General features: G+C 54.5%; 2 protein-coding genes across 2 annotated transcripts; one reads left to right on the forward strand and one right to left on the reverse strand.

Moving 5' to 3' along the window:
* Positions 1–80: 80 nt before the first annotated feature.
* Positions 81–9,730, reverse strand: SLC27A1 (solute carrier family 27 member 1). The gene is made up of 13 exons (XM_074930139.1): positions 9,635–9,730; positions 9,379–9,546; positions 6,665–7,059; positions 5,674–5,835; positions 4,679–4,748; positions 4,502–4,593; positions 4,268–4,377; positions 3,259–3,468; positions 2,846–2,972; positions 2,482–2,619; positions 1,934–2,098; positions 1,188–1,334; positions 81–677 (listed from the first exon to the last, which is right to left on the reverse strand). The coding sequence occupies exons 2-13, from the start codon at positions 9,543–9,545 to the stop codon at positions 520–522; spliced, it is 1,941 nt and encodes a 646-aa protein (XP_074786240.1). The 5' UTR covers position 9,546; positions 9,635–9,730; the 3' UTR covers positions 81–519.
* A 544-nt stretch (positions 9,731–10,274) lies between these two features.
* NXNL1 (nucleoredoxin like 1) lies at positions 10,275–11,759 on the forward strand. Its single transcript, XM_074930142.1, has 2 exons — positions 10,275–10,709; positions 11,462–11,759. The coding sequence occupies exons 1-2, from the start codon at positions 10,387–10,389 to the stop codon at positions 11,757–11,759; spliced, it is 621 nt and encodes a 206-aa protein (XP_074786243.1). The 5' UTR covers positions 10,275–10,386.
* The last annotated feature ends 2,673 nt before the right edge of the window (positions 11,760–14,432 follow it).

Below are 14,432 nucleotides of genomic sequence, written 5' to 3' on the forward strand. Positions count from 1 at the left end.
CCGAGGGGCCTGGGCTGTCCCCACCACAGCACAGGGGAGACGGGAGGGGACGGGGGGGAAACCACAGAGGCCGCTCCCCTCCACCACAGCACCCAGCAGAATCTTGTTTTTTTTTAATGTCCTCACATCCCCAGCCCTAAGGGCACGGCCCGCGGGTCGTTAAACCGCGACCTAACACAAGTGAGGTTAAAAATCATCTAAATTGGTTAAAGTTCCAAGACGGAGCAGAGCGAAGCCCCCGCCGCAGGGCACAGGCACCTCCGTCAATAAATATGGCCATCGAGCTCCTCCCTACGCATGTAGTGGTTACAAAAATACTCTCTCTAGAGGCGTAAGAGCAGGTTAATGGACGTCAGCGTTCAGGGAGGGAGCAGGTGACGGGTTAATGGGCTTTAGGGGAGGGAGACGCCGCACGAGGCGCTTCCCCACGTTAGGGCCTCGCGGGAATCCGTCGCTTCCCGCCAGCGTCGGCCCTCCGATTAGTCATCGTTTTCCTCAAAACGGCTGAATCCAACTAGATCATAAAGCAGCTTTTCCAGAACAAATCCTTTCATAAAGGCATTCATCCAGAGGAACGTATTTTCCCAACTTTAGATCCAAAAAATACAACCGATCCGAGGTTTGGTGGGGGTCGAATCCTTCCCTCTGTAAGCGGGTTTTCTGAATCTTAAATGTACCTTCAAAAAGAGAAAAAAATTAAATATACTTTGCAACAAAAACCCTGCTTGAGCATCAGAGTGAGGAGGAAACGCCACGGGTGACACTTCATTTCTACTTCTCAGTTTTGCGTAATAATTTTAGCAACTCGAAGCTCATTACTCATCCTGATCGTTACTGGAGTATTTACATAAACCTTGTGCAATTTTTTACTTCTCCTCACGCACGGGCTGGTAAAAGAACCCGGAAAAATTCCTGGGAAATTGAAAACAGAAAATGCAGCAGCCAAAGAGCTGACTCGGAATAAAGCCCCAGGAAAGGCAACGGGCAGCGTGCGAGAGTTTGAGGGTACAATGTTCCCGGATATACAGGGAGATCTTTTCTATACAGCCTGGAACCAGCCCGTTTCCTGTTTAAGAAATGAACGAAAATCATTGTTTTTACTAGTGGTACTTCTGCGCCTGCCACACACGAAGCCAGGATGTGATTTCACACCAAAGCGGGCTCCGAGGCTGCAGGATCACCGATACCTGTGGTGTCAACCTGGGGCAGGAGCCGGAGGAAGATGGGCCGGGCGTAGGGAGGCAAAACCTTCTGCAGCTCCTGGTACAGGACGTTGGGGTTGACTCTGGCCTTGGGATCGGCGATGGCCGCCATCCCCGCTTTGCCCTCCACCCCTGCAAGGGAAGAGCAAGCACCGGTGGGACTGTGAAACCTTCCGGAGCCAAGCACAGGCATTTCCTCCTGCACCTCCTCGAGGTGAAGCACAAACGTGCTGAGAAAAACACAATTTAATTCCAGAGGCTCCAAATCTGCTGCCAACGCATGCCCTCGCCCCTCAGTTTTCATGAAAATCCGGGTTTTATCAGGTTTCTCTCACGTGCCATGATAAAACCCAGCACAAAGCACCCCAGCGGGCACCTTTCTGGGCGACATCCCCCCAGCACACGCTTGCTTCTGTCCCTGTGCCCTCCACAAGCGAGGATTTACAGCCCACAGGACATTCCTTCCACATGAAGAGCTTCTGCAAACCTCACGTAAAAACCCTCCTTTTTAAGACACAAATAGAGGTTGCGCCACTGGATCTCCGGTTGTTTCTACTGCTTGGAATAAACGTATCAAACTGCTGTTCAACTCTGTCACATCTTTTCATTTTTGGGCGCCTGGTCACAACAGAGACAACTGATTTCTGACACCGATCGGGCACGTTTGCTGAATATTCACTGAATATTTGCCTTTCTCTCTAAATTCCAAGAGATCCGACTCGACGTCTTACCTGGGACTTCCACTCCGTACACCGCAACATCCGTCTGGTTGAGGATGTGACTCAAGGTTCCTTCCACCTCCGTGGTGGAGACGTTCTCCCCCCGCCATCGGAAGGTGTCCCCGCTCCGATCTCTGAAGTACATGTAGCCCAGTTCATCCATCACCAACACGTCTCCTGGGAGGGGGAGAGGAGACACCAAAAACCACCTCAGCACTCACGTTTGTTAGCACCTGGAAGCTCAGCGTTGGGCTGTTTTCTTTTCCCAGGGGAGTGCAGAAATACTCTGGGGGCTTCCCACCGCCCTACGCTGCATCTCCTCGTTACGGGAGAGGCGGCAGGAGGAAAAGAGTAGAGAAAAAAAAACCCTCTCCCTCTTTGAAATGTTGAATCTTTGACTAAATCCATAGCAGCTCAACAGCTGCCAGCTTCAAAACTAACACATGCATTGACTCATAGAAAAACCTTTAAAATCACATTGATTCCTCTCAAAAATCCCAGATTTTGGTCTCTTCAGACCGCCTTTGCAGGAGGCAGGGCTGCAGTGGCACCGGCAGTACCTGAGAGGTAGGCCTGGTCCCCCTTCTGCAGCACGTTGCAGGCGATCTTCTTGGTGGTGGCACTCTGGCTGACGTAGCCGTCGAAGCGGCGCAGGGGGTCCTGCTGGTTTATCTGCCCGACGAGCAACCCCGGCTCTCCTGCAGGAAAACAGGAGTGACACAAGGTGGCACTGAATTTCCCAACAAGCAAAGCTTCGTGTGCACCGAAAGGCGTTTGGCTGCTGAACGGATCCAGCTCCCGAGGAAAAAAACGGACGTGAAAACCCGTAAACGACACTAGAAACCCCCTAAATCTGCCAAAGCTTCTTAGTTTGTTTTTTTTTAAAACAAAACGCCACGATTGATCCGTCTGGTGAACGCTCACCTGGGCGACAGGGGATACAGAGCCCCCCGGAATCCCGGATCAGCTCCATCGTGTCCTCGTTTACCTTCACCAACCGAATGGGATACACGTTGGGCAAAATCCGGCTGTTGAAACCGCAGGCACCCACCTTCCAAAAGACACACAAAAACCCCCAAAGGCTGAAGAGAACAGCTCAGGTTTTGCGTTACCGCTGCCTGGGAATTCGCTGATCTTTCCTCCCTTCCCATTTACCAGGTAAATTCATCCCAAACGTACAATTTTTTCGCAGTTTTTTTTTTACACGTGCCACCCCCAATTACCAATTTAGCTCCCTGCCATCCCTCGTGAGAGGATGTGGAGGGGCTGGCAGAGCTTCTTCTCCTTCCCGCACACCCCTCCCGGCCGCCAGGGACCCTCCTCCTCCTCCTCCTCACCTTCCCATCCAAGTTGGCAATGCTGCAGTTGCATTCCGTGGCGCCGTAGAACTCCCCGATCTGCTTAATTCGGAAACGTTTGGTGAACTCCTCCCAGATGGTGGGTCTCAAACCATTGCCCACCGCCAGCCGCACGCAGTGTTGGGTTTCTGACTCTCGGGCCGGCTGATTCAGAAGATACCTGCAGATTTCCCCGATATACTGAATAATCTGAAGCAGTAAACACAAAAACATTGCTCAGGCTTCAGGTGACCCTTACAACGCCCTGGAAAAAGCTGCCCACGAGGCCCCGGGTGCTGGTGTACCTCGTGGGTACTACACACGTGGGGCAGTTTAATAACTCAAGTCAGGGTTTCTTGCCATGAAAAGACTGGCAAAAATAAAACATTTATTGCCCTCTGGAACCCGCACGTTAGCATCAGAGAGCACGGGGGGGGATCCCTCAGCATGAATAAAGATAAAGAAAAACCCCTTGTGCTTTAATAGATGCACTGGAAGGCCTCTGGAAAGAGGAGGGGAGCGAGTGATCAATCATAAACTAACAGCTTGACCCAGCAAAACGCAGTCGGAGCGAAGATCCAATTACCAGCTATAAATACTGCCGCTGGGGGAAGGGCAAGAGAAACACCAGGAAGGAGAAAGAGCTGCTTAAATTAGAAGTTAACGTCGACATCAACACAAATAGATGTTTACTGGCTATGAACTGCCACGAGAATTCCCCTGCGGAGGTTCCCAGCGCGGAGGAATCCTGGCAGAGCTTTCCTGTGACAGCCAGGGACACAAACCCGCGCTGTAAAAGCTGCTTGGGACAAGTGTACAAAGAGGAAGAGGGAGAAGATGGATGAAAGGCCTTTTCTAAAGCCCTGCCTGCCTACAGAGGCGCTGGCAATTTGGAGACGCCGCAGCGCAGGCGCCTCAATATCCAGCAGATGGGGAATTAAACAATGATCAGTAATTAAGCCAGGACCCCAGGGCTGAGCACCCACGACAGCGCCCACGGAGCCCTCACCGTGCATCTGTATTTCACGCAGTCATCCCAGAAGCGACTGGCTGAGAACTTCTTCCGGATCACCACGGTGAGGCCGTGGATCAGACACTGCCCCACACCCATGATGTTCCCTGGAAAACAAGGACCATGGGGGTGGCTCCGGCCATCCTGGCTCTGTCCTCTGGTGAGGACGCACGAAGGAGCTGGCAGGGAGGAGGCCAAGGCCCTGCCGAGAAGGAGGAGGGAGACACTTACCTGCGGAGTGATAGAGAGGGAGGCAGTTGTAGAGAACGTCCTCCGGGCGCATTCTGTAGGCGTAGTAACCGAAGGCGGCGATGCGGTAATACCTGCGGGAACACCCCGGCGGGTCAAGCTCAGGGCTCAGGGACCCAAAAGATGCCTCCAGAGGGAAGTTCCCGCTCCGGCCCTCACCTGCTGTGCACCACGATGGCAGCCTTGGGCATCCCCGTCGTTCCCGAAGTGTAGATGTAGAAGAGCCGATCTAGAAGGGAAAGAGGCCTCAGACAGACTGTTCTCAACTGCCTGAGAAAATCCCCGCTGGGGTCGTTTTGTGGTGTCGGTGGCAGTGGCTGAGGTCGACACGTTCTCCCGATGGAGAATCTGCACGTGGTCTGTGACAGCAGCCACGGGGACACGGACAAGGAGCTGGCAGAGCTCTGAGGACATGACCTGTGTCTATTGATGTAGATTGTCCTGGGAGGAGATGAGGTCTCCAGGTCAAATGTTAATTCCACACCAATTGAGAGCAAAGGTCTCAACCTGCACCTGATGGCAGGGCAGGTATAACTCTACGATTAAAAAAAATATATAAAGCAAAATTCTCAGCAGCAGCATTCCTTCTACTGTAAACAACGTACCAGAGTGGAGTCTCAAGGATCACAGATGCTCTGAGTTGTCTAAAGGACAAAACACAGCCCAGAGGCCAGGCAGCATCTTCCTTTCCCTCTCCTGAACCCCAAACCCACCCAGACTCTTCCTCATCGCAGTGAGGGAAAATTTTATTTACATGGGAGTCAGCTGTGGGGGATGCAACTGGGGCTGCTCAAGGCCACCGACGGGTCCGAGGGATCTGCAGGGGCAGCAAAGCACAGGGCAGGTCCTGCCACGGCGGCTGCTCCCTGCGACGGGAGGGTTGTCTCTGGGCAGGCACCAATCTCCCTCCTTCGGGTACTAAATCATTTCATTATTTAATAAAGCTTGGGACTCTTGATGAGAAACTTACTCAGAGCACCCTGGAATCGGGATCTTAATTTTTTTTTTCTCCTTTTGTTCTCCTTTCTTCTATTTGTGAACCCAAACCAGGTTGATTTAATCTTTCCACCTTGCTTAGTTTTCCTGTTTCACCATCACCTAGCCCAGCTCTGACACGCATCACACTGAGAAATAAATATCATTGATAAAATTACCATCCAAGCCTTTGACTGGAACCTGAGTCGGGGGCAGCTTCGACGTGGTACTCAGCAGAGGATCGAGGTGTCTGGTCTCCGCAGGAACGACCCCCGGGTTATAGTCACCAGAGCAGAATTTTGCCATGTTCTTCCCCAACATCCCATTCACCTCAGATATTGCTGCAAGACAAAGCAAGTCACTCTCACAACAAACACAGCGCTCTATGCGGTGGCAAAAATAATCTGTGTAACATCCTGCTGTGCCCCAGAACCATGGCAGGAGCTGAAGAATCCAGGGACTCCTTGAAAATACTCATGTCACACCTGTCCAGACAACACCCGCATCGATGCAGCCCAGTGGAGACCTGACCAAAAAAACCCACATGGAATTCCCTCTCCCCTGACCACGCTGAGATCTTCCAATCGCCTAGAACAGCTTCACGGAGCCAAGTCGGAAAATAAACCATCAGATCTAACAATAACGCTCGGAACAAGGTTCATTAGAGGGGCAGAGATGTATTTAAAACCAGCATCCACCGAGAAACTGACCCTGTGGCAGAAAGTGTGGCGTTAAGTGAAGAATATTAACGCGAGGAAAGAGAAAAGGAGGCCTTGGGGCACAAAAAACAGGACCTGGGGCACAAAAAAACCAGGCCTGGGGGTGAGTATCGCTGCCTCCTGAGGAAGCGCCAGGCTCCCAGTGCAGCTCTTCCAGGTGCAACAGAACAGGAGGAAACCCACGAGCTCAGCTCAGGCACCAGGAAAGGGGGCAGGTGCCAGCAGATGAAACCAAGCTACTGACCCCTCTGCTGCAAACACCGCTCCTCCTTCAGCCTCGGGTACTAACGCAGCGCTTCTGCAGTTTGTAATCCAATTTACCATTTCCCCCCAGTTTTTTATACAGCCAGGTGCCGTTTTGGTTTCGGTTTAGCCGAGCTCTGGCTCCTTCAGGACCAAGCAAACGGTTCAGGAGTTGCCCTTAAGGCACACGAGCCCTCAGGAGCCTCACCTGAAGCCAGCTCCCCCCCGAAGATCACGGCTTTCGCACCCGACGTCGTCACGCAGTAAACCAGAGAATCCGAGCGCAAATTGAAGTTGATCAGAGCCGCCTCAATGCCGATTTTTGCCATCCCTAACCAGAGGCCAACAAATTCGGGGCGGCTCTCCATGAAGATGGCAATGACGTCCCCCAGCCGGAAGCCTTGCTGGTAGAAGTAGTTGGCCACGGCGTTGGAGTACTCGTCCAGCTGCCTGAAGGTCCACTGCTCGCCGGTGGCTTCGTAAATCAGGGCCACTTTGTCAGGGTGCCTGCGGACCACAGCCTGGAACATCTTGGGGATGGTGCTTTTGGCTTTTTGGTGACTTCGCAGCTTGTACTTGACTCGTAACAGCACCGAGAGGCCACTGCAGCAAAGAAAGAGCAAAACAACTGAATTTGCAGCGTAACTGCTGAATGAGAAGGGGCACAACAGGCAGGACACGTGTAATCCGTGAGCACCCCGCTGGCATCCCCCATCCTCAAACTGAACGTTACCCTTAAACCTGGATTTTTATTCCATGCTGCTCTACAGATAACGGTTATTTTAACACTGTGGTAAGCAAAGAGCACACAGCCACTGTTCTGGAGCTTTTCGTGCTACAAAACACAGGGAATTCATCTTCACATCGATACCAACTCACACAAGCTCATAGAAAATACTAAAGAGGGTAAATTCAATCTTTTAGCAATGTCTTCCACCACCCAAAAAAAAAAAAAAAAAAAAAAAAAAGCCTTGGCAACCATTGGAAACAAATGTCCTTCACGTGGGAAGTGTCTTTCTTTCCAGGATGTTTTGCAGCATCTTTGTGCTATTTTGTACAATCGTACCCCTCAGGATCCGAAAGTGTTTAAACACCAAAGACAACCCGATCCCGTGGTAACAACGCGCGGCCTCAGCTTCAAGAAGACAAAAGCCAAAGGTTTCCCCTTTCACCCACAAACCGAGGGGATGGCTGGTGCGGAGCTCGCGGGCGCGTTTTCCTGTGAGTCAGCCTCTGCCGCAGTCCTGGGATGGTAGGAAGCGAGTCTCTCTAAATCCCACCAGGCAGAAGTCACAGATTTTAATAATAATTAATAATAATTAAGCTCCTTTAAAGATGGTGGTGCCTTCTCAAGAAAAGAATTGCTGCCTTTGTGGATATCTGACACCACAAAGAGCGACTGCTCAATAAAAGAACAAACCACACTGCTCTAACAGGGCATTTTTTTTCCCCCCTCTTTAGTAATTTACATAATTATTTTAAGTCTCTCTCTTCAGTAATTTACGTAATTATTTTAAGTCTCCAAGGCAGCAGCTGCGAGTCACACCTTGACGCAGCTCGATCTGCACGGCAGCAAAAGTTGTTGCGTGAACTTCCAACTGCCTCGTGTTGTCCCGGAAGAAACTATCTTTAGGGGCACGTTGGTTCTCTCGCTTTGGCCATCGGTTCCGATTTATTAAAACACGTTTCCACCAAAACGGGGACAGCAGGTCTGGGGATACGTAACGGATCTTGTTTCCTTCCCGGGGGTAGGAAGATGGAAGCGGTATTTTTCCACCATTAAAATAGGAAATCGTTGCGCAACAAGGGTTTGGAAGAATCCCCAGAAACTCAAAAGGTCACTTAATATTAGCACTCAAAACCCCCCGCAGCCCTCCCGAGAGCCGGAGCCTCGCGGAAGGGGGAAGGGTGAGTTTCAGAAACAAGTTGTTGGCAGCAGTCGGGCCGAGCTGGGCTTTCACAGTGACCTGACGCCGCGCTGTGCCAAACACAGAACAGAGGAGCCTTTTCACTGCTGAGCTGCGCTTTCCAGATACTTAAAGGGCTTTATTCTGCCCGGTTTATTTTCTGCCATTATTCCCAGCTTGCTGGGCAATCGGGAGGAAACAGCTCTTCAAAGCGCAGTGACAGCCAGAGCGAAGCTGGCAATCCCGGGAGCCCTAAATCCTTTGGAATAAAGAAACATCCTCGCGGAGGCCTAAAAACCGCGGAACTAAACGCGACGGCGGCGCCGGGCTCCCAGGAGCTGGAGAAGCTGCTGGACACTTACCGCTCCTCAACGCCGCGAGCCCCGAGTTCACACCGGGGGATCCACCTGCTCTTTAAACTCGGGGGGTGGCAACGACAGGCATCACCCCGCGAGCCCCCCGAGTCCCTCGGCTCTGAGGCTGAGCCTCCCCGAGCACCGGCAGGGCAGCGGGGGGCTGCCTGTGGTTCAAACCTGACCTAGGTCAGGCTTAAAGGCAGTGAACCCCGCTTAACACTGCCCTCACCCCTTCATGTGCGGGGCTGGGGGCTGCCTGCGAGGGGGGGGCTGGGGGAGCCCCGGGGGGGAGACTGGGGGAACCCCGAAAGGGGGGTGAAAGCTTGGGGGGGACCCCGAAAAGTGGAGTGAAGGCTTGGGGGGGGGGGGACACCCCCGAAGGAGGGGTGAAAGATTGGGGGGGGGGGGGACGCCGAAGGGGGCGGTGAAGGCTTGGGGACCGGTACCCTGAAAGGGGGGTGAAAGCTTGGGGGGGACCCCGAAAGGGGGATGAAGGCTGAGGAGGGACCCCGAAAGCGGGAGTGGAGGTTGGGAAGGGGGGACCCCGAAGCAGGGGGGGGGGGAGGCAGGGGGGAGACACCGAAGGGGGGAGGCTGGGGTGGGACGCCAAAAGAGGGAGGGCTGGAGGCTGAGGAACTCCCGGGGGGGTCGGCACTTACAAGAGGTCCCGCGGAGCCGTCCTGAAGACCAGGCGCAGCAGGCGCCATCCCCCGCTGCCCAGGCAGACGCCCAGCGTCGCGGCCAGGCTCCAGGACCAGGGAGCGCCGAGGAAGCGCAGCAGCCCCAGGGAGCCGAGGGAGGCGGCGCAGACCCCCGCCGGGTGCATGCTGCGGGGGAAGGGGCAGCGCTCAGGGCTGCGGGGCCGGGCCCCGGCCTCCCCCCGCCGCCCCGCCTCGGCCTCCCCGGCCCCGTTACCTGAGCGGCGCCCGCAGCCCCGCGGCCGCTCCCGCCTCAGCCGCCGCCGCCGCCGCCGCCTCGGGCTTGGCCCCGCCCCGGATGCGCACGCGACCGCCCCCCGGGAGGCGGGACGGCGGGAAACGCGAGCTCCTATTGGTCGAGAGTGAAGCTGGAGGCTTCGGATTGGACGAGGCCGAAGCGGGGGGCGTGGGGACCCGCCCGCCACGGGAGCCGCGGAGGGGCGGGGCTGCGCGGGGGAGCCGGTGCCGGGACCGGGACGGGCCGGACCGGGGGGATGGCGGGGGGGGGGGGGTGTCTGTGCCCTCCCGGGGGTTAACGCGCCGCTTGAGAAACCGTCGCGTCGGCCCCGCGCACTCGCGACCGGCACCGACCGCAATTCCGCGGCCCGGGACACGCAGACCCGGGGACCCCCCCGGCCCGGGACAGGCACCGTGCAGAGACCCCACGACCCTCGTTTCCCACAGCCCCCCCCCGAGACCCCACAGCACCGGCACCACGCGGGACCGACCCCCCCTCCGCCCCGCCAGCCCCCGGCTTCCCACGGCCCGGGACCGGCGCTGCCCGCGGTCCCGGGGACCCCCCGGCCCCGCCCCCCCGGGCTCTGCCCTCCCCGTTTAAGCCGATTACCGGAGGCTCCGGGGTCATTAATAACCGGCGTCATTAATAACCGGGCTCGGCGGCGGCCGCGGGGGAGCTGGCGGGGATCCGGGGGGCTCCGCACCCCGTTCCCACCGGCTGCTCGGCCGCCCATGGCCGCCCTCTTCACCGGGAAGATCCTGATGGCCAACCGGGAGCAGGACGAGGTGGAAACGGAACGGGAGCTGGGCCGGGCGCTGGAGAACAAGGTGCTGCTGCTCTACTTCGGGTCCGGGCAGTGCCCGCGGTGCCGGCAGTTTTCTCCGCTCCTCAAGGATTTTTTCGTGCGGTTAACGGACGAGTTTTATGTGGAACGAGCTTCCCAGCTGGTCCTGGTGTACGTGTCCCGCGACGAGACGCAGCAGCAGCAGAGCGCGTTCCTGAGGACCATGCCCAGGCGCTGGCTGGCCGTGCCCTTCGGGGACACCTTCAAAAGGTACCCAGGTAGCCCCCACACGCTGCAAACGGCCCCTCCGACCAGCCCCCAGGGCCGTATTTTCAGATATTTAACCTTTTTCCAGATGTCTTCCCTCATATTCAGTCCCCGCTGGAGCGGTCAGTGTAGGGTGTTTAAAAAAAAAACCCAACAATAAAGCTCTTCGGCTGCACCAGCTCTATAAAGCAAAAATATTTCTTCTTCCTTCCACCTCGCTTTTTGCAGATCTCTTTGTCTTTCCGATTTTATAACGCGCTATTTATAACTCTTAAAGACGTCTCAGCCAGACCTCCAGGTGGAACACGCAGCTTGAAAGATGAATTGGAAGCCCTTGCGCATTTACTGTAACCTCATTAGCGACAGAACGACCTGCAATTAATACCCGGGAATGACGACCTGCAATTAATACCCGAGAATTCTTCCCAGCTCCTTTTGAGGGAGCAGGTTAAAATTTCAAACATCCTGCTGCTGTTTAAAACTGTCTGTGTAAAAAGAGGTCCCGGCAGCCGTCCTGCACCTCCTGTACCCCGATGTTTGAATCCCCTTCCCCTTTTTCCCACCCCACAGGGATCCATGTCAGGCTCTAATTAGCACTGACAGACAAACGAGCAATTAGGCTCTGTGTAACCATATTAGGACAGGCGCGGGAATCCCACCGGCTGGTGAGGATGAGGAGTAGTGAGGCCGATGAGCGGCGAGGCCCGCTGCACCCTTCCCGATTTGAGGTTTCTCCCCCCCCCTTTGCCTTGCAGGGAGCTGGAGCTGCGCTTCGGCGTGTCCGAGGTGCCGGCGGTGGTGGTGCTGAAGCCCAACGGGGAGATCATCGCCAGAAATGCCGTGGAGGAGATCCAACGCTTGGGCCCCGCTTGCTTCCGAAACTGGCAGGAGGCTGCCGAGCTGATAGATCGAAATTTCCTCTTGGCGGAGGATTTTGACGATTGGACCAGGAGAAGCATCACCGACCCCATCCGCCGCCTCAAGTACAAGCTGGACAAGAAAACAGAGGAGAAGAACGAGGAAAGGAGAGAGGAAGATGAAGAAGCTTCTTAAGGGCTCGGGAGGCCGTGGCTGTGCTGGCTGACTTGGCCGGAGCCATCCCTCAGGCCACTGGCCCTCCCCGACACTCCAGAACCGCCACATCCGTTGTAGAAATCCACTAAAATTAGTTTTCCAAAAGGTGAATTATTTTAAGGCAAACACATTCTACTCCCACATACAGCTTTTCACATCTGGAAAATCGATTAGTGTAGTAAGGCTATTCCGCCCCGACTGAATTACATTTCCTTTTTATCACCCTAGGACCTAGCGTAGGAAAAGGGACATCTTTGTCATTTATTTACCAAAAAAGTGAGGAGAAAAGGAACTGCTAGAGACCGGCAGTCAGCGAATGACTCTCTAAACAGTTTAAAAAATGGGATTTGCATTAAAAAAAAAACCCATGGGACACCCAAGCGTTGCTACGAGGGAGCCGTGGGCAGGAACACAATCCCTATGAGAAACCCACGGAGGGATTTTTTTTTTTTTTTAGGAGACAGGCCCCCATGTGCTAATTTCCCACGTTGCTGCTCACGTTACACTGCTGAAAATTTACATTTGGGACAAATCCTGCTGAGGAGCAGGTTGCTCCATGACTGGAATTACAACGCGCAGCAGCTGCCTCCCTGTGCAAGCCGCCTGGTTTTCTCTGCTAATCGTGGTTGCCATCTGCTGCTGCCGAGTGCCCAGCGCTGCTGCCAGGAAGCCGAGACCCATCCCGAGTGGAAAATCTGCCTGTCCTAAACCTCCCGCGGCTTGCAGCGGATGGGAAACCTGCCAGGGCAGCGCCTCGGAAACATCCCTCTGCTTCATCCTTTCAAATTCAACAGTTTTGTAGGGAGCGGCTGAGGGGGAACACGCTCTGTAGCCAAAAATGTTATTTACGCAGCCTGCAGGGCATCCTCCGCTTTCTGCAATCAAGGGGTCTGAAAAGCAGGAGAAAGGGGGGAAAAGGACTGTTAATTTGCTCATTTCTGGTGTCCTGTTCTCCACCAGATCACTGCGGGGTGAGCGGAGGATTTCCAAAAGCTCCGTGAAGGATCTGGGGAGGAAAGTGCATGTGGAAGACAGAGAGGCCACGCAAGGTCGGCTCGTTCAACTTGTTTTCTCACTTAATCCTCCCTCTCTTCACCCAGCGAGTTTGACAGGGGAGGAGGAGAAGTCCTACAAAATAAACAGTTGGGAGAGACTCCGCTTCAGGCAGGACAGGAAGGGCACTGCCTTCGGGCTGCTCTGTGGTGCGCAGACACGGCGGGAAAAGGCACAAATAAAACCCAAAAAGTGCTTTCAGGTGAGGTACCTGCTGGAGGAGTGACGCTGGGCTGGCTGGTGCTCACTACCGAAACACTTGGGGCTGTGGCCAGCGGTGAGTACACCTGCATTTAGAAAAGGAGTTATAAATCACAAATTAGGAACCTGGAGCAATGGGAGGGAGGCGAAGGGCAACGTCTCGCCTGTGATTAACTGGCAGCCAGGTGCTTCTTCCCGTCCCCGTGGAACTTTGATGTCGATAAAAGGACACTCTCCACCTGAATTTATGTAAAGGTCAATAGGAGCAAACGTGGACTTTTACCAGCCCTACCCATTTTTTTTTTTTTTTTAACCGTTGTATTTTCCTCTGCTCAAAACTGAAAGTTGCCCTTTTCTCGATAGTTGTGTGGAAGAACAAGAGGCCACGGAAGGGACTGAGTGATAGTGAAAAGTGAATCTGCCAGCACGGGAAAGTGCTGCTGGGCCAACATCATCATCGCCATAAAGAAAATCAACTGCTTTAGTTCCTCTCCTTGACTCTCTGGGTTATTTTTTTCCCCCTGGTAAAAGAAGCCATAATGCTAATGGGTGTGCTTTAGACAGAAGCAGGAGATGGAGCCACTCTTGTTCTTCTGAGAAAGCTTCACACCGCGTGGGAAGCCAAGAAAGCAAAATCACCAAGTGGCAGCATAGGCAGGAATCTGCAGATGGGCGAAGGAGGGGAGGCAGCGCCGGCAGGAGCTCTGCAGCGAGCGCCGTGTCGCGCCTCACCCTGGCTCCGGGGAGCAGAGAAACCCTACAAAGCAGCCACGAACATGATTCCTCCACGTCGAGTTCCATCGGAGATGAAAACCCTCCCGACGGAGGCACTGCGCGGCGCTCTTAAGAGGTTCAGCTCTGCTTTCATACGTGGGGCTTATTATTTATTTTTATAGGGCGCAGAACAAAGGGATTTGAATGCTTAGGGCAGTATCTAAGCGCCCTTTGGTGCAAATAATCCATTTCTGATACATTTACTTTTTCAAGCATGCTACCTTACAGTTGCATCCTTCTTGCTTTACCTTTTACGTCACACGATCCCCTCCCAAAGGGCCTTGCTGCTCTGTAAAAATAAAATCGACTGACGCACGTGGAATCAGAAAGAGGCTCCAACAAGCTTCAGACAGCAGAGAGTTAATGGGAGCCGGGTAGGAGGATGGGTCTGATCCCCGAGATAGCCTGGGAAGTGAGTAATTTCACAACTCCCAAGAGGAATGTGGAAAATCCACACACCTGTCTGAGGTTGCAGACTCAGCCCACGCAGACTCACGTAGCGTCGTCGCTTCCCGCAGCGGAGGCACCACGGGGTGGCCCAGCCGAGATCCGGAGCCCGACTGCACCGGGACACCGGCAACGGCTCGATTTTCTGGTTTCACCAGCAAATACCAAGATGCCGCG

This window comes from Athene noctua, chromosome 31 (genome assembly GCF_965140245.1).
Source record: "Athene noctua chromosome 31, bAthNoc1.hap1.1, whole genome shotgun sequence".
Taxonomy (NCBI): Eukaryota; Metazoa; Chordata; class Aves; order Strigiformes; family Strigidae; genus Athene; species Athene noctua.

What these genes read in the sequence shown, in the direction of transcription:
- SLC27A1 (XM_074930139.1), bottom strand. Translation starts at nt 9,545, where the DNA reads ATGCACCCGGCGGGGGTCTGCGCCGCCTCCCTCGGCTCCCTGGGGCTG. An exon ending in GCGTGAAATACAGATGCACG is followed by an intron (nt 3,469 to 4,267) that starts GTGAGGGCTCCG and finishes TTACTGCTTCAG; the next exon opens with ATTATTCAGTATATCGGGGA. An exon ending in GTACGGAGTGGAAGTCCCAG is followed by an intron (nt 1,335 to 1,933) that starts GTAAGACGTCGA and finishes CTTCCCTTGCAG; the next exon opens with GGGTGGAGGGCAAAGCGGGG.
- NXNL1 (XM_074930142.1), top strand. Translation starts at nt 10,387, where the DNA reads ATGGCCGCCCTCTTCACCGGGAAGATCCTGATGGCCAACCGGGAGCAG. An exon ending in TTCGGGGACACCTTCAAAAG is followed by an intron (nt 10,710 to 11,461) that starts GTACCCAGGTAG and finishes TTTGCCTTGCAG; the next exon opens with GGAGCTGGAGCTGCGCTTCG.